Source organism: Mizuhopecten yessoensis, unplaced genomic scaffold (genome assembly GCF_002113885.1).
Source record: "Mizuhopecten yessoensis strain PY_sf001 unplaced genomic scaffold, ASM211388v2 scaffold965, whole genome shotgun sequence".
Lineage (NCBI taxonomy): Eukaryota > Metazoa > Mollusca > Bivalvia > Pectinida > Pectinidae > Mizuhopecten > Mizuhopecten yessoensis.
In genome coordinates, this window is record NW_018403810.1 from 3,103 (window position 1) to 22,671 (window position 19,569).

General features: G+C 37.6%; 1 protein-coding gene, 1 long non-coding RNA gene and 1 other non-coding gene across 8 annotated transcripts in view; all 3 read right to left on the minus strand.

Moving 5' to 3' along the window:
* Positions 1-211: 211 nt before the first annotated feature.
* Positions 212-284, minus strand: Trnat-ugu. The gene has a single exon. It is a non-coding gene; the product is annotated as a tRNA-Thr (tRNA).
* Positions 285-4,566: 4,282 nt separating this feature from the next.
* Positions 4,567-19,569, minus strand: part of LOC110455797 (protein tyrosine phosphatase type IVA 2-like) — a 53,819-nt gene continuing 38,816 nt past the window's right edge. For all 3 annotated transcript variants that reach the window (XM_021506180.1, XM_021506196.1, XM_021506188.1), the window contains 3 exons: positions 11,714-11,844; positions 8,792-8,866; positions 4,567-8,543 (listed from right to left, as the gene is read on the minus strand). In XM_021506180.1, the coding sequence (XP_021361855.1) occupies positions 8,432-8,543; positions 8,792-8,866; positions 11,714-11,844 (318 nt within the window). In that variant the 3' untranslated portion in view covers positions 4,567-8,431. The remainder of the gene's footprint in view (positions 8,544-8,791; positions 8,867-11,713; positions 11,845-19,569) is intronic.
* LOC110455818 lies at positions 15,417-18,095 on the minus strand. 4 transcript variants are annotated; one of them, XR_002463500.1, is made up of 4 exons: positions 17,717-18,095; positions 17,480-17,664; positions 16,368-16,429; positions 15,417-16,148 (listed from the first exon to the last, which is right to left on the minus strand). It is a non-coding gene; the product is annotated as an uncharacterized LOC110455818 (long non-coding RNA). The 4 variants fall into 4 exon arrangements; XR_002463499.1 differs by having other exon boundaries at positions 17,480-18,095; XR_002463502.1 differs by having other exon boundaries at positions 16,061-16,086; positions 16,326-16,429; positions 17,480-18,095.

A 19,569-nucleotide genomic window follows, 5' to 3' on the forward strand; every position in this document is an offset into this window, starting at 1 on the left:
TAAATCAACCGGTTTCAGCGATGGTATATAGCAATCAGTTTATTAGTCCATAATGTTTTCATAAAAATCCCGCAATGCAAACGTTACTTTACAAAAAAAGTAATTATCAAAGCTAGTCATGCCAGAAACACAGAGGTCTAGGATGTGTAGTTTCATTTTTGGCAGCGGTAGGAGGATCCTTAAGATACAAGGGAAATGTAAAAACGTCCACAGCCTCCAGTGAGGATCGAACTCACGACCCCTGGTTTACAAGACCAGTGCTCTAACCACTGAGCTATGCAGGCGATAGATAACACATATCTTGTCACATGTTGATATTATAATAATTGACTTATTTAATTTTCACTAACTCCTTCAATCCTATCATACTAAAAGTTATGCATTTCAAAAGCCAGAGGCCTAGAGGACCTATATCGCTCAAATTGATATTTAAGCGATCATGGCAAAAGATGCTCAATGACAGTTGTATGGCAAATGAGATCCTAGGGGTAGGGCCAGTCCCTCGGGAATGTGTATCGAAATTTTCCTGTTTTTCGATAATGTATACATTGTAATAGAATGAGGATCTCAAAATGTTTAGAATGGGGGTATATATGGTTATGGGGTGAAGATATCAACTGGTCCAATGTTATTACCCAGGAATCCCTAAGGGTGTGGCTAGACCCGAGAGTCAATTCTTATACCACGATTGCATTTATCACGTTATTCCCAGAAAATGTATATATGATTTTGACGTGTATGGGGCAAGACTCTCTGCCATACTGGTAGAATATGTGTATTCTTACGGACGGACGACTGACGCCACGGTACGACATAAGCCCACCTTGGTCCTACTCAGCAATGTTTAGCAACACGCAGAAATGAAAATACGAGAAACGTTTTTTTGATACAGTATATTGCATATAATTTCAACTCAACACTTTAAATGGTTTAAGGATAAAAGCATTTTTCCATTCATCTGTTGAATGAACGTGTGATCAGTTGGCCTAACATAACCTTACAAAGATGACTATCATCCAAAGTTTCAACCAATTACAAGTCATATTGAGAGACTCCTATTTATCGGGATTCAGGTATAGAGTTTGAGATATTGAACTTGCTCTTTGGTTTTAAAATTAGGACAAAGCGACGAAAAATTGAAATGAAATAAGGCATTACGGCCGGCTTCTTCATAACAATAATATTTCACCTGCATTATAATATTTCAATCTCTTTTTCAATCGAATGAAATGCTACAAAATGTTATATTCTCTAAGGTTAATCAAAATACCAGGTCATATAGAGATTAATTTCTCTTTTTGCAATTTCTGTTTTGGGGAGGGACCGTTCTTCCAACGGCACTTTTCTTAAATAGTGCCACCTCTGTAGAATGTAACAGCCTAGGTGCTGTAGAGTCCATCCCGGACCATTTCTCTTCTCATCTCTCCTCTTCGTGTCCTTTATCCTATTTTGTCGCCATCGATCTCTCCTCTTCCCAAAATCTCAATCAGATTCTTTCTCTTTGCTTTTCAACTGTTCTTCTCTAAATTGTTATTGGTCGTCCTAGATCCTACTCTTCTTTTCCCTTCAAGCTGCCGTGTCAGTGAAGTCGCACACATCCTGTTGTTATCCATCTTCAATTTATCGATATCCACTTTCTCTTCAATACAGGCACGCTTATTTTGACTATATCTGTCCTCTGATGTTATTCGTCGTTTGGTATTTTGTCTGGCCTCAGGGTTTTTATAACAATTTATTGCTTCGCAAGCATGTGTCATTTCGATAATTGCTTTTTTTAAAGATCTTTGTAGGCATGACATCATTTTCCTTTCTTCCTAGGTTGCTGCCGGCTATCTACATGGAAGCCAGGAACGTTCCCACTTCTCGAAATGAGAGAAGCCAACTCCTTGTCCTCCGACGCAGGTGTTCCCGATGATATCCTTCAAAATCGAACATACTCTCTGCTTCACAAACCGCAGTGCTTGCTGACCACTTTCTCACTGTTCTGGTCTGTATCCCTGCCTCGCTGATTTTCGCGTCTTTGGAGTCCCCCAGAGTTATCACCAGCCTGCATTTCACTACTTTGAACTCTTCAACGACCGATTTGAATGGTAGTTGTAGTTCTGCCGAACAGCTGTACAGTCCAACTGATGTGAAACATGGTGGGACCCCTCGCCACTTCCGCAGGTACCCATTCTCAATCTTATCTAACCCTTCTACTGTTGAGGTTGGTATTTCATACAGTAGCAGCAGCATGCGAGCCTTGGTACCATGCCATGTTGGTATATCCATGCTTTGTAATTCCCCGGCAGTCCTGACTTGTGGATTTTCTTCATCCACTCGCGCACTTGACTTTGGGTGTTCTTGTGGTTTTGGCTGTCTCTGAGTGTGTCATCAAACCATTTCCCTAGGCATTTGATGAGGCTGCCAATGATTGAAGATATCGTCTCCTCTTGAACCTTCAGCACAAACTCTCGGCTGAGTCTGCCATTCCTCATAATCATGCAACGTTTTTTCCGATATTTGAACTGCATCCGTGCCCAAGTAACCGCCTCCTCCAGCGCGGACAAGACCCATCTGGCCTGTACATGTGTGGTGGTAGTGATCGTTAGGTCATCCACGAAGCCTCTATTGGCTGGGTTTTGTTTACGTCTTGTCACGCCGTAGTGCTCTCTCCTACTGTAAACCGCAACTGTATCCCTCCGAAGTAGCTCATGATGATTTTCCGGATGTGCTCTGGAAAATGATAATGGTCCAGGGCTGCCTCAATCAGTTTGTGTGGTACAGATCCGTAGGCGTTTGCATGATCTAACCATACCACTGTCAGGTTACCATTTTTCTGCTTGGCTTCTCTGATTAGTTTTTGGCTTCTCTGATCAGTTGGCTGATGCCGCATCCTGAAAACCTGTGGTTTCCTCCCTTCTGACTTGATGTCAACGTAACTGTTATCCACCATGTAGGCTGTCATGAGCTTGGAATCGAGAAGATCTTTCCATCGACACTCAGCAGTGATATGGTCCTAAATTGGTCGACCGTCTTGGAGTCTTTCTCTTAAGGAGCAAAGAATCCCTCTGCTTTCTTCCAGCACGCCGGTATTGTCCCTTTCTTCCATACTTTACAGATTAGCTGCCACAGCCTCCTTAGCAGTCTTGGACATTTCTTGAAAACTCTGTATGTTATCCCATATGGTCCTGAGGCTGATCCTGATCTTGCCTTCTACACCACGTCTTGAATCTCTTTCCGGGTAGAAAGTTTGGTATCCAATGGTGTACTTAGGGCATCTACCGCTAGGATTCTTGGACAATATTCGAAAGCCTCTGCTCTCCTGTTGTCTGAATGGACACCTTCGAGATGAGCATCCAATTCCTCCTTCGAGCTTTCCAGACGGCCTGATCTCTTGCTCGTAGCAACGTTTTTGAGAAATTGAATGGATCTTTGACAAAATCTGCTCTCTTCCTTGCTCTCTCCTTCCTTTCCTTAGTCTTTTTGCATTCCTTAGACGACGAAGTGTCTCCCTAATGTCGTGTCTGAGCTGCTGTATCCCAACTTTCTCATTCTCTGGTGCTTTTTTAAACCTCTTTCCCAATTCCCTCCGCTCCTTTCCCAGTTGTTTGATCTTACGTTCCCTCCTGTTTTCCTTTGTTGTCTATGATCTGGGTTGTGTTCTGGGCATACACTGTGTTCTTTGCATACACTGCACACAATTGACGTCTCCACATTCCCCTGTAGAGTGATCTCCAAAATAGCCCCCAGGTCCTGATCAAGATTTCGTCAGCTATCTCGTCGTTTGTCTAAGGCCATTGCACTTTGTGTAATCTCCTGTCCCTCACTGCTTGAACACCATGGGCACTCGCTTCATTCAAGTTACCAATGCTGCCATCTGGCTACAACAAAGCTTGGAGGCTCTCTGTACTATTCTTTGACTACTGACCGATTTCCTCCTGCGTCTCACAAGAGTCATTGCTGATATCTGTGCGCTGCGTTAGTATCTCCCTATGGCTTCATTTGGTTCTTGCCTGATGGATTTTCAGTCCTCTGATGTTCTTGCATATCTTTCCACAATGGCATCGTGCTTCGACTGGCTCTCACTTAACGTTGTTTGAATCATCGTTGTGTTTGTCCGTGTCCGTTTGATCCGACCCTCTCATCCTTTCCCCCTCTCGGGAGACTCTGGTGGTGTTGCTCTTTTCTTTGTTCTGTAGTTTGATATATTTATTCATTTATTTAAACGAAACCTAATTGCCCTTCCTTCAGATAAGACGATATTCTCTACTGCAGGCGAAATGGGTATTAAAAGGGTTGTTTGAAGTTTTATATCAGACACCTATAGCCTTGAAAGCTGTTCATCGTCATATCAAAAATCAATTTTCAGGCCTGATCAATTTGTAGTTATATATTTATAATTGATTTACGATTTAAATATTTTCTATAGACTTTGTTCAATAAAACTCCATGGCTGATGACATAAATTTATGAAAATTTCTACTGAAAGGACAATGAGCTATGATTTCTTACAGCTTTATGAAGTTTCAGACTGCAATTTAACTTCCTGAAATGCATTGCACATGAACAAAATCAAAACAAGATGAAAGGTAATTTATATTTATTGACGAAGTTCAATATCTGCATATATATACAAATGCAATACTTCAGATTCATATCGTTACATAAATGCTAATGGAAAGTTGACATTTCATATCAATTTTATTGAACTCAAACTATTCAAGATCTGTCTTTTTTCTCTGCAATCAAAGAGGTTTGAGCTTCCATTCAATTCTCCTTTTATAGGCAGTATATTGGAACATGTTCCGAGACAAATCGGAGTTGTCTCCCATTGTGTCATGCAATTACAGTAAGTAAACATATCACAGAGATTGTGAAACCAAGGGAGATAATGTTTATTTGAGTAGGGGAGATAACTCACCCAACTCTCCCATTTCTTGTTTTAATTGTAAAACTAAAATGGTAAAAACTATTTTACTGATGATAGATGATTGAAAAAAAAGAAAATGAAACATGAGAATACAATAAAAAAAATAGTTGTAACATGGGCATTGCCAACTAGATGTAGTAGGTGAAATTGGTAAACATTTCGCCCCCTGACCTAAACGTAGCCTCTAGCCAATGAAGGTTAACTAATATAATTTGATCCTCAAAATAATTTATACATCAAAATGCCAAATTTCATTTGTTCAGTTACAATTTGATGTTTTTTAAGGACAAATTCAATCATTTGAATAGATTACATTCTTAATAATATTGGTTCCAGGGGTTTTGTTGTGAAGATGTTGCTGAAGCACCGGAATTCAGTTCATGCAGGATAGATTCTAGTTCAAACCCTAAGGGGAAACACAGTAAAACCAAGGGGAGCATGGCTAGAGACTGAAGGGAATAAGATATACTTCCAAGGACTTTTAAATATTACTGAATGGGAAACTTAATGAAATCTCAAGAGGAACTTGTCCAGGGAGGAATCGGCAAGAAGAAACAAGAACATGGTCATTACCAAAGATTAGATTGGCTGGAACAAGTGGAGAACTCAGTTGTGCCACAAGGAAAGTAGTGGAGCTGAATCAGACCTGAAGTGAACAAAATCAGAACCATATGGAAACTATAACCAAACCCCAATGGGAGCTAGACTTCAACCTCAGGGGTATTAGTCCAAATCTTCATGATTAGGCAGCATCCAACCTAGCCAGGAATAAATGTTATCGATGAGTAAAAAATTTCAAATTAAACTGGACTGGATTATCTCCCTTGATGAAGGTCGAGATGGATCATCTCCCTTGTGGATGAAGGTAACAATGGATTATTTCCCTTGCTAATAAAGGTCACAATGGTTGATCAATCTTGTTACCAATGTCAACAATTATAATTTCCATTAATGAGGAAGAAAACAATGGTTTATCTCCTTTGTTGACCAAGGTCACAACAAGTTATCTTTCTTGCAGACTATGCAGATGATAACTTTTGTACTTGTAAGCAAATTATATATTATGATCTCCCTTCCTTGTAAATGGGACAATTTAGTTAAAGGATCGGTAGATCTTCAATCATTCCTTCATTACATATGACGAAAATATATATAAATATTGAACCAGTGTGTGTCATGTGCCAGATGCTACAGAATAACACACCGTTCTGAACACAATCACACAAGCATGCAATAAATAGTTTTAAAAAATAAGTAACTCTTAATTACCAAATCCTAATCGATTGATCATTTACATCAAGATTTCTTTCACAAAACCCATGTGAAGTATGAACATATCAAATTTGTATTGTATCAATAATGCATTGCCCTTTTTGTCAAAATGTGTCCTTAAAAAGAATGATAATTGCAGAACCAGTTCAAGATTTATTCAACATTATATTGTTTCCTTGGTATGCCAGCGTGAGCACAACGATGAAAAACAAGGAATACTCATGTCTATATATATATCAGGACTTAAAAAACCTATGTAGGGATTTATCACCTCTCCTTTACATTTGTTGAGCAAACCCATTCCCATTCAAAATATGCTCAACGTTCAGTGTTTTTTTTTAGTAATTTAATAAAATTAGAATGAAAATCTTTGAAACTGATACAGGAATTTAATAATGCAATCCATTACATAGCTTTTAAACATTGAAAATAAATCTTTTTTTTAGAAGTTTTAACTCATTCACCCCTACATATTTAAAGTGGCCTTCACATTACAGGTGACTTACCCTACCCATGTGTAACAATGAAATAGGAGGAGGAGGAGGAGGAGGAGGAGGAGGATTAATGTGTCATGATTGTTCAGTACATTAACACTGACACCTCTGAACAATTACTTTTCCAGATTTCCTCTAGGATACAGCAGACCATTTTTTTTTAGGCATTGACAGTGTCTAAAATATTTGTTTATGTTTATGTACCTAAAACATTAATATCATCCCTAGAGATATTGAAGATACTTTAAAACTTGAACAGAGTTCATTTATAAAGTTTACAAAAAAAATCACAAAATATCATTAAGGTACCTGCTTCCTTAAAAGGATATTTTTGTGATTTGTGTCAAAGTGTTATTTTCTTTATTTTCTTTATTTCTAATTTGCATTACCTTATGATTCAGAATGACTGGAGTATTATCAATAAAGGGAGATAAGCATTAGCATAGAGATAAGTTTTTTAGGTTGCGATATATTTGAAACTTGATGCAGGTTATGTCACAGCTAATGTATATATGTAACCCTTAAATAGTATACATATATAGTTGTGAGGCAACATTATCTAGTATTAGTTTGATATCTTAAAAATGATTATTTTTTCTAAGGTGCTTTTAATCTTAGAAATGATATTTTTCGGTAATTTGTTTACCCTGTCCCATGAAATAGACTAGTTAAGTATAATGGCAAGAGCAGTCTATAACATAAACAAAAGGTGTGAACACATTTAGTAATATGAGAAGGTGTTGCAGTAAAATATGTTTAAATGCCTATCAGGTCCGCTGTATCCTCCTCCACAAACCACAAACCGATGAACATATTTCATTTAGATCAAGATTCCCACTCATTTTCAGCTATTTATAAGCAATGTGGCCAAGCCTTTTCTTTCAGATTCGAAATCCCACCCTGACAGGCATTAAGCTTATCAGTATCAATTGGTTTCCTTGTGTGGTATAGGACGGATCAATTTTTAAACATACGGGTCCAAGGATATTTACCTTGCCTCAAAACATACACAGCCAGAAGTTTCCCTTTAGTTTATCAAATGAAGCACTTTATAGTGTTACAGGTGAAGTTTTCTAACTAAATATTAGTTTTATGGCAGCTCCAATTTATGGGCTAAATTTAAGTCCATAGCAATTTATATTATTCCAGTCAATATTTTCAGAATTTTCCTTCAGTACTGATACTTCTGGTAAGTTTAATTCACCACTGATAATGGAAATTGTTTTTCAAAAGTGGAAATACTGCTGAAAATCAGTGGAAACCTTTTACTAATATCAAACTGTGATGTCAGAACATCTATAATAAAGAATTTTGCAATAAAATACTTTTCCCTCAGCTTTACTTTAAAAAGAACCAGATGGTTAACATTTTTACAATGAAGTATGTACAATTCCCAAACCAACTTAGTTTATCAAAGTTGATTGCTTTATTCAATATTGTTATCATTTTCTGAAGTAACCAATCAGATCACAGAGATTTCTGCAGTACTTATTCAGATCACAGTGATTTCTGAAGTAACCATTCAGATCACAGATATTCTTCAGCCCTGACCGTCTTATCTGAATTCCATCCAGCCAAGATATCACATTCCAACATCAGCACTCCTACTGCTCTAATCTCCTTCCAATCCAGTTAATCATGTCCTTTATATGTCCCCATCAATCACAGCTAGTTTTACATTTGTTGTCACAGCATTTCTGTATGACCACAAGGGGTGAAACCTAATTTATAACATGAAGATGAGCTATCGGGTCTACATTATACAACACTGCTTGTGTCCATTGCCGCGTAACTTTAGGCGAGACTTTGGCCGGTAGTCTGCAAGGAAGGAAAGCTGTTTGGCGTTGATGGCACCACGTCGTTTGCTGCAAAAGAAAACAACCTTAATTATTTATAAAAACATAGATGAACTTATAGGTTTGCTTGATCAAAAAAACTTGTCTGCTTTCAATTCTTAATAAATTAGCAAAGAAAGTTCCAAAATATTTTTATAAAGGTTATAAAGATACAGCATTTCTGAGTAGAGAAATCATCAATTTAAGGTGGGAAAATATTTTTGTTAAAGTTACCTCCCTTGCCCCAGCATGCATTGCTTAGAACTCATTTATAGTACCTGCGAATCAGTTCCACTGCATCTTCATATTTCATTCCACACTCAATCAAGGCTAATGCCACCAATACAGGAGCTCTGTGAATTAAATTCAGCAAACTTTTTTAAACAGAAACTAAACGGTTACAATAAAATTAAATCATCACTATATATTTCTTTATTATTACATCTCCAGTTTTAATCTCATTCTCTTACCCAGATTAAATACTGCAGGATCTTTTCTAGATACAATCTGATGAAAATTCCGTTCTAGATATAATTACAACTCATTATGAACAACAATTGAAAGAATCCCTATGTGAGGTCAGTTTGAGATTGGGCAGTGTACATTTTTGGTCAGTCCGTGGCTGATTAGTCATTATGTGGTCAGTGTGTGATCAGTGTGTGGTCAGTGTGTGTTTGGCGGTCAGTGTTATACGTTTCCCGTCTTAAACAACACATACAACATGAATAATTGTACTTTATCATTATGTGGTCAGTGACTGGTCAGTGTGAGGTCAATGTTTATGTGTTTCCTGTGTTATAAGACACATTAAACATGAATAACTGTAGTCCACACTTCTCAAGCAAGACATATTCTTTACTAATATTTTCCTGATCAATGTAAAGGGGGTCCTGAAAAGAATTGAAAAATGTTTTGCTGTAAAAGGTTGAAACTGGGGAAAATAATTCACAAAATAATAACATAGTGTACATTGTGATGACATTAGATGTCATGTCCTGTAACTTTTTAATTACTTCCTGGTCACGAGAGAACAATACATGAGAGTTGACCTTGGGCAGGAAAAATCTGTGATCTGATCACACAGGCATATATATATAACGCATCCTACTTGAGGGACACATATAGTGTAGCAAAATGGGGGAAATTGGGAAAATAAATACACAAAATAACAAGAGGCCCAATGGGCCTGAATCGCTCACCTGGTAATAATCTCACACTTGTAATCTTAAGAGTGGACTAAAATACAGCTACAGGCAGAATATCAGTATTTGATTCATAAGAACCTATTAATAGATTTAACATATGACGCCTATGACCTTGAATGTTGAACAAGGACATTAAGTTGAACAGAGTTTACAGTCTTCCAACCCAGCATGCTTCTGTCAAAATATCATTACCCTGGACCTTTTTGTTACACAGAACAAGTCATTTAAAGATTTAAACATATATTGGCCACTGTGACCTTGAAAATGGGTGAAGGTCCAGGTGAGCTAATAACCACTTCATACTCTACAGCTACTAATATAACTATGTGGTTCCCAAAATCCAAAAGTAATTTTATTGTAATTCCTTGCCATCAAGAATTCTTTGCTCACTTTATATTTGGACAGTGACAATTTCAAAGTGTCTGAACATTCCTCCTGATGAGCTAGCAAATCACCTGACAGGCTGTCGCTTGTAGTCCTGATATATGTTGCCATGGTTTTATATGTTTTCTCTGCCAATTAACCCTGCCATGTAATTATGACTCCGCGTATAGCAGAGTTTGTGTATGAGCTTCATTATGAGACTGAACTGGTAGCCTGTTACCACCACTGATCAATACTCACCTACATGCCTTATACAATTTTAGCCCATTTTCCAGTTTCCCGACAGCACCTTGCATGCCATCAAACAACTCATACTGTTTCATCAATCCTTGCCAACAATTTTAAAATACAGGGCTAGGCTACAGAAGTATAACATATACTAAATACAACACAATAGCAACTATGATAAGATATACAAGGTCATCCAAGTTTAAGTTTTCAGGATGTTTTTTTGTTTGTCCGAGTGTTAATTTTGATATAATTTAGAAAAGTCATTTGACTAGAATCTTGTGAAATGACATTCCCCCTATAGAAAAGAACTCCTTTAGGCCAGTCACTTACTTATGCTGTATAAATGTATATACACACATATACACATTTAGTACTAAATTGCGAAAATAGTAAGTTCAGGATCAACATCAACTCGGGAGGGGGAGGGGGAGGGGGGCAAACCTTTAAACATATTAAAACATTCCCTTTAAAGAAACTGAGTGTATTTTTTACACACAATGGTTTCACATTTAAAAATCAGGACATGGCCCTCCAGTGACACTTTTTCTTTACGAGTTATCCATGTCTAAGTGATTTTATTGACACTAAACAGCACTGACTTCAAAGCCCCAGTATGAAGCTTAAGGATTATATATTTATATGAGAAGCCAAAGAACATTTGACCCTCCGGAGGACAAGCGATATCACTGATTCACATAGCCACAAGTCCCATGTGTGTAACACAGCACTGATTGGCCCTACAAATGGTCCACAGCCAGGTAACATCTCCAAGGACAACACAGGTCGTTGCATGGTTATATATATCTGAATATACCAAACAACACAGGGGAATGTACACAACACATGGCATTGTACACAAAATGTTCAGTACACAACACAATGAACTGCATGTACAAAACATTGGGTTCTGAACACAACACAGGGCACTGTACACAACAGAGAGGTCTGAACACTGGGTTCTGAACACAACACAGGGCACTGTACACAACAGAAAGGTCTGAACACTGGGCACTGTACACAACACAGAGCACACCTTAGTTGGTGTTCTTACGCTTCACTGGTCATTTGTCTGGTGAAGGCGACAGGGGAAAATACCATACTAGTCACCAAAATGTCACACATAAACACTTACTGGTTGTGATGCATAACCTTTTTACAATTCATATACTTACCAACTTCAAGAAATTGTTTAGAAACACAGGGTTCTGTATTTAACTCATTCACCCCTGAAGACACATTTGAACTCTCCCAATTCAAAGGTTGGAATAGTTCATTATGAAACTTCAGGGATGAATGAGCTAACATGATTTAATGTCATCATCAGACATGTTTGTTTGGTGATCGTGTTTGATCCCACAGCCACCAAGATGTGCCGCTCACCTGCCCAGTCCTGCCACACAGTGTACTGCCACACAACAGCCTGGCTCCTCCTTGAAGCGGGTCTTGAGCAGGTTGAACCACTCGTCCATAACCATCATGGGAGGAGGGTTACCATCGTCAAACTGCCAGTCCTGACAACAATCAAAAATGTTCTTTGATTTTTTTAACAACCAATCAAAAAGTGGTCTCCGGAAATGATTCTTGAGTTTCCTGAATCTATTGGATTTTGTTAATACCTTGAAATGATTTGATTATAATACACTGCATTGTACAAATTTTATGAGGTACCATAATATAAGTAATTCATTGATAGGTATACCACAAATTTAAAGACCTTCATGGCAGGCTTAATTGAAGCTAGTGCATTATAGTTCTTATGTTCATGAGGTGGTGTCATCAGTTGTTGACAGCAAGCTTTTAAAAGCTAGATTATGTTATTAAAACAGCATTTTGACAGGCTTTCAATTACATCATAATTACAAGTCATCATTTGTTTGTGAAGTTTGCACCATGTAAGCTAAAATTTTAAGAAAAGAAAAAAAATTGCTAGCCTACTATCTTATAGCTTGTACCAGAACCACCTGCTGTTTTTTAAAGGTCTCCAGCTACCATCACCAGGGGAAATGCTAATGCCCTAAAGCTTCCTAAAAGGGAACTTTAATCATTCATCAGCGTTATTATTGGCAGGCCAAATATACATCTAATTTCACGGTACCCATGTACCTCAGTTGTACACATAAGTTGACAAATTCCTGGGGTTATATAGAGTGTGATACACACTTTAGGCCGAGACCTGGCCATCAATCTTATATTGTAAAGGGGCAATCATATATGTGTGGGTGTGTTAACCTTACCCTCATCCCTAAAGGTACAGGAAGCTAACAGTGATAACTATAATTAACTCATGATCATTCACCCCTGAAGACACATTTGAACTCTTCAAATTCAAAGGTTGGAATAGTTCATTTTGAAGTTTCAGGGGTGAATGAGTTAAATCACATATATATTTTAATTTGTTTTTTAGTTCAATTGCAATTGGCTTTCTGTTCTATTTCTAACTTCATTTTTATTTTAAAATATTCCCAGCAGAACTAACAGTGATAATTTTTATTCAATGATTAATCACATATTTATTTTAGTTCTTTCATCGGCCCAAAGGCAATTAACTTCCTGTTTTCTTTTTCCTAGCAATGCTCGAGACGCCAGAAGATTTTTTGAATTATCACAAATTGAAGTTTTTAATCAATAATCAGACAGATATTGCAATAACAAAAATTTTGATACTTCATTTTTAATTTAAAGGAGTATATATTTTATGTGTTAACAAGCATTCAAATGCTAATACTACAGCTATATATATTACACTGTAATGAGAGAAAATTGGAAACAATCAGTTGCCATTGAAATAAAGAATCTCTACACAGGGGTGGTATCATGATCAGCTATAGCAGCTCAGTCCATCTTAATTAGCCTGCTGTATAGACCAGACAGACGAGGAGGCTGTACTTGACACAATTACTTCTGTGTGGTGTATAGTGTATACATGTCAGTAGGTCAGGGACCTCCGGTCAGGTTTACCAGTGGTGGGAAAGGTATTGTGTACAAAGGCCACATACAATAATGCATGTTACAGTCTGCAGACACTAATCCCAGACCTGGAATTAAGCTTACAGCCAACAGGCACTTAGGTATATTTACTAGTTCATATACAAAATCTGTATATCAGTATACTCCACCGAGACCATAGTATAATACCAAAGTATTGTACTTAACCCTTTCACCCCTATGTAACTTTAGTAGACTCTACCATTCATTGATCTGGATGTCTCTATTATGGTCTACAGTGGTGAAAGGGTTAAGAGACTCAAACTAATTGTCCCTGTAACTTTACTGTTCTACAGTACTCAGTAATGATGGATCTATGGTACCAAAATTTCAGTGGATTAATATAACTAAACTAAATATTAAACTAAAATCAATCATATCCCCTTTGGCTAAAAAACTATGTTTTCCAGGTCCCTTCAACAACAATATACAAAGTTTGTTCCGTGTAGGTAGTTTTTATGTCTTCCTTAATGGAATTTTCGTTAATTTCAAACCAACATTTTTACAATCAGAGATGATGTCTTTGTATTGTTAAAAAGATTTTTTTTCCAAAATTTGAAGTTTTACCTACATTGTATCTATATGTCACGCACGCGTATATGTGTATTTGCACGTAACGTCGTATATCATAGTAAATAATTAGGATATGGATTGTATAACTATATTTCAAAAAGTGTACAGGATAACATTCACTCAGTCTGGTACATCTTTTCTGATTAAAAACAAGGGAGGTAACTCCAAGATTATACTGCTGTATGTGTACTAGTGGGACAAGTGGATAAACTGGTGGATAGATAATGAGGTTCAACAGTTATATCCTTGATTTATTTTGAAAATCCTGTGGTGAATCCTTTCATCACTGGGTTAAAAATTGAGTAAATTCTCATATAATTTTTTCATTTCATTCTGGAAACCCTGTTGTTAGCCCCCCATGTATACAGAAGGTGTAAGCAAGAAAAAAACACTTGTCAACAAGAAAATGTCATCACATCCATTCTCCTGCGTCAGAAATACGTCACAACACGAAGTAGCCCCCCCAGACCTCAACAAATTAACAAGTACAAAACAGGATAAACAACATATACGTCTACCCCATATATTCAAGTGATGCTTTAAAATAATGTTAAATACATTATTTCTGGTATAATTTCTTCTGACAATGAGTTTTCAATTGAAACAGGCTGGCTTCAGGACAACAATAATGTATATATACATTATTCATGTGCTGTATACAATGACAACATCTCGTTTCCTTATATCTCAGTTGACAGAAAGCCCACAGTTGCGAGTTCAGAATGAACACCTCCTCAAATCAATACGTCTTGAGGACAATTTCCAGAACCGTTGAATAATTGTGTGCTTGTATAAATAATGAAATCATCATCTGAATTTAAATTTAATTCTTCTGGGAGAATTATTTATTAGGCTGTCGGAAATTTCGAAACATTTTCTTGAAATTTTTTGTATAGCTGTACATGTAAATTATTACATCTGCCACCTCAGACTTAAAAAAAACCTTTAAAATAACTTGAGCTTGTCAATGTGATTGATTACTGTTCAAATCTACTGGTCGGAACAAACCATTGACACCATATATATAAATTTTAAAGAAAAAAACACAGCAGAAATATATTTTCTTTTGGTGTACATGTAGATTGACCATTTAATGAATCACAGGACTTTGATTTTATCTTCAGATTTAGTAATCTGACAAAAATCACATATTTCAGATTTACATAAATTTATTATTAATAATAATAGTACTGCCATTCTGATGTGTGTCAACCCTAATTTGATTTGTCCCCAATGTGTCTCCATTCCCAGACATACTTGAAGAGCAGCTGTAAGCGTTGGAGTCACCTGCCCTAAAAAGGCCCTCACCTTGATTCATGTCTGGGGGTTAAAACAGAGGCGCAGGGTAAAGGCAGAACTGGACCAAACAAAGAAATTGTTTAATAACTCTATCCAAATTGCATTAACATTGCTTTTTTTTACTAAAAATATCAGGGCCTGTATTCATGAAACTGTTCTCATGCTCAAGCATGAATATTGTGCTCAAGCCTAATTTCTTGTTCCGTTTATAAATTAATGATGAAACAATATTTTGACAATGATTTGGAAATTAATCTTGAGATAGTTTAAGCCAAATATAAACTGTTTTCAATGTTTACATTCGGCTTTTTGATAGTTAAAAATTATTTAAGTAAGTTACTAGAAAGTTGGTTTGAGCACAAAATCCATGCTTGCACATGAGAGCGTACGTTTCATGAATACAGGCCCAGTTAATTAATCTTGAGTTGACAGAGTTGGAGATGAGATGAGTCTGGAAGACCAGTTCTATCTTTCCATCAAACCTTTCCTCTTGATAAATTCCTGTCTGGGCCAGATCCTCCCCATGAATGGCATTCCTGTATCCCTACAATACTACACTTCCCTGTAACGTGCACAGATAACAACACCCTAGTGACCTCCATATGAGGACAAGGGAAAGTAGGTCAATCAACTCAAACAACTGGGATGGGAGCGTAGTAAACTCAACAGACATCAAAAAGCCATCAACCACCTCAAAACAAATATCAAACACCTCAATTCTACCACCTCAACCGATCTTCAACCACCTCAAAACAAATATCAAACACCTCAAACCTACCACCTCAAACCTACCACCTCAACCAATCTTCAACCACCTCAAAACAAATATCAATCACCTCAAACCTACCATCTCAAGACAACAGATCTTAAACCACCTCAAAACAAATATCAAACACCTCAATTCTACCACCTCAACCGATCTTCAACCACCTCAAAACAAATATCAATCACCTCAAACCTACCATCTCAAGACAACAGATCTTAAACCACCTCAAAACAAATATCAAACCCCTCAATTCTACCACCTCAACCGATCTTCAACCACCCCAAAATAAATATCCATCACCTCAAACCTACCACCTCAACCGATCTTCAACTACCTCAAAACAAATATCAAATACCTCAATTCTACCACCTCAAACCTACCACCTCAAACTGATCTTCAACCACCTCAAACCTACCACCTCAACCAATCTTCAACCACCTCAAAATAAATATCAATCACCTCAAACCTACCACCTCAACCGATCTTCAACTACCTCAAAACAAATATCAAATACCTCAATTCTACCACCTCAAACCTACCACCTCAAACTGATCTTCAACCACCTCAAACCTACTACCTCAACCAATCTTCAACCACCTCAAAATAAATATCAATTACCTCAAACCTACCACCTCAACCGATCTTAAACCACCTCAAAATAAATAGATCTTAAACCACCTCAAAACAAATATCAAACCCCTCAATTCTACCACCTCAACCGATCTTCAACCACCCCAAAATAAATATCCATCACCTCAAACCTACCACCTCAACCGATCTTCTACCACCTCAAAACAAATATCAATCACCTCAAACCTACCACCTCAACCGATCTTCAACTACCTCAAAATAAATATCAAACACCTCAACAGGGCTCAGGCTAAACTTTTTAAACCACTAGGCACTGTGCCTAGTGTCATGAAAAATCCACTCCGCACTCCTGAAATTTTACTGTACACCTGAGATTATGAAAAATTTCAATAAATATTTACTGATCTGTTGACCTGTTAAGAGGATGTTGTTCAATGTCCATTAATGTTTTTTTCGTAAATACAATTACTACACATCATAACTAGCAACATATGTTTGATTTCCATTCATCAAATATATCGTGTCAACACTGTACATTTTGTGAAAAAGGGGTAAAGTTTCCCTTCCATCTTTCGTTTCGATTAGTTTCGGAACATTATGTAGTCTAGTTCCTGCTGCGATTGCTGCAGTCGGGTCCCGCAGTACATCGTTCAGGATGCTTTGATTCAAGCGCTCAGGTGATTTTTATGACAAGCATGAAAATGGCATGTTTTACGTTGTTTACTTTCGATGCTGTGCATAAGTTACTTGGTAAAAAGTGTTCCATTGATTATTCATCACAATATTTAGGCGACAGATCTAGTGTATTTTTCAGTTATATTGACTCGGCACCGGGACGAGTGTGGTTGTGAATTCCACTCGTCCTTTTCAATTTTCACCCGGTCAGGACGAGTGGCCGGGTGGTTAGCCTGAGCCCTGCTCAAACCTACCACCTCAACCGATCTTAAACCACCTCAAAATAAATATCAATCACCTCAAACCTACCACCTCAACCGATCTTCAACCACCTCAAAACAAATATCAATCACCTCAAACCTACCACCTCAACCGATCTTAAACCACCTCAAAACAAATATCAAACACCTCAAACCTACCACCTCAACCGATCTTCAACCACCTCAAAACAAATATCAAACACCTCAATTCTACCACCTCAACTGATCAACTACCTCAAAATAAATATCAAACACCTCGAACCTACCACCTCAACCGATCTTCAACCACCTCAAAACAAATATCAAACACCTCAATTCTACCACCTCAACTGATCAACTACCTCAAAATAAATATCAAACACCTCGAACCTACCACCTCAAACCTACCACCTCAAATTAATCTTAAACCACCTCAAACCTACTACCTCAACCAATCTTCAACCACCTCAAAACAAATATCAAACACCTCGAACCTACCACCTCAACCGATCTTCAACCACCTCAAAACAAATATCAAACACCTCAATTCTACCACCTCAACTGATCAACTACCTCAAAATAAATATCAAACACCTCGAACCTACCACCTCAAACCTACCACCTCAAATTAATCTTAAACCACCTCAAACCTACTACCTCAACCAATCTTCAACCACCTCAAAACAAATATTAAACACCTTGAACCTACCACCTCAACAGCTCTTCAACCGCTCTTCAGACAGATATCGAGCAGACACCGTTTCGGAAAGTGAGTAACAGACACTGTTTCGGAAAGTGAGTAAAAGACCCTAACTCCAGAAGTGACCGTCGGATATTGGTGGTACCATCGTACCTGTTTGAGCTATTATGGTAATGAACCTTCTTATGAAGTTTGAATTATATATGCTGAAAATTAATGAAGATATTGAGTGGACACCAAGCACGTCCGCCCGCCAACGTGATGAAATATATAATATGTCCCGTCTTTTGACAGGCGTAATAAAAACCTGACATCAACCATCAAACCAAAAATCAACCCCGAAAATGGCATCAATGCTTCTAATCAGACATCAAATACCTCAAACCTGATACCATCAATCTCAAATTTGACATCAACCATCTCAAATTTGACATCAACCACCGAAAACCTGACATCAAATATCAGTCACCTGACATCAACCCTCAAACATGACATCAACCACCCCTAGCCTTATATAAACCAACCCTAGCCTGACATCAACCTCCCAAACTCTGACATCAACCCTCAAACCTGATATCAAATATCCCAAACCAGATGCAACCTTCAAACCAGACATCAAGCAACCCAAACATGAAATCATCCACCTCAAACTTGAAAAACCATCAATGTAATTTGAATTCTATCTTTCCAAAATCATGTCTTGTGGTTGGTAATTAGGGGAACTGATACATGCTATCTGAAGAAAATGTATGATCATCTTGTATGTCACATATATAAGAAATTCAGAAATATTGCACTCACTTCCTTTCACAAAAACTAAGACCTAAAACTTGTCAGGATATTACCATATTCCGATTAAATGAGCATACAGCAATTAATTCAACTGTATAATAATCATGACTCATCAATTGATTACAGTTAGTGGGAAATGTGTCTGACACTTATCTGTTCTAAATGTCCAAATTATTCATGTTCATTCAAAGATCCCTGTCCCACTGCACAGCATCTTCGCTAGCCAAGTGTTCGCTTCGTATACACTCCATTTTCCCTTGGCGGATAAAGCTGTGTTTACCGAACCTTCAAGTTTTCATGCGGTGCCAATCGCTCGCATCCAATGAAATTGCGTCTTACAAATAGCGCCGTTGACGCAGGAAAACAGTAATGGTGACGCCCTGTATGGAAGCACATTGTCGTTTATGTCAGAGTGTTTTGCCCCCAAAAAATAGGCGCACAATCTTTTGGGAAACTTCTGGAGTGTTAAATCATGCAGTTGGTGGAAATCTTTGACTACATGCCACATGTAAATGATAACCTTGGAAAAAATGTGTGCTGCCTTTGGATTGTTTCCATATTGCTCTGTCATTTATACTCCGCCTCGACTGATACACATGCTTATGTCAACACGCCA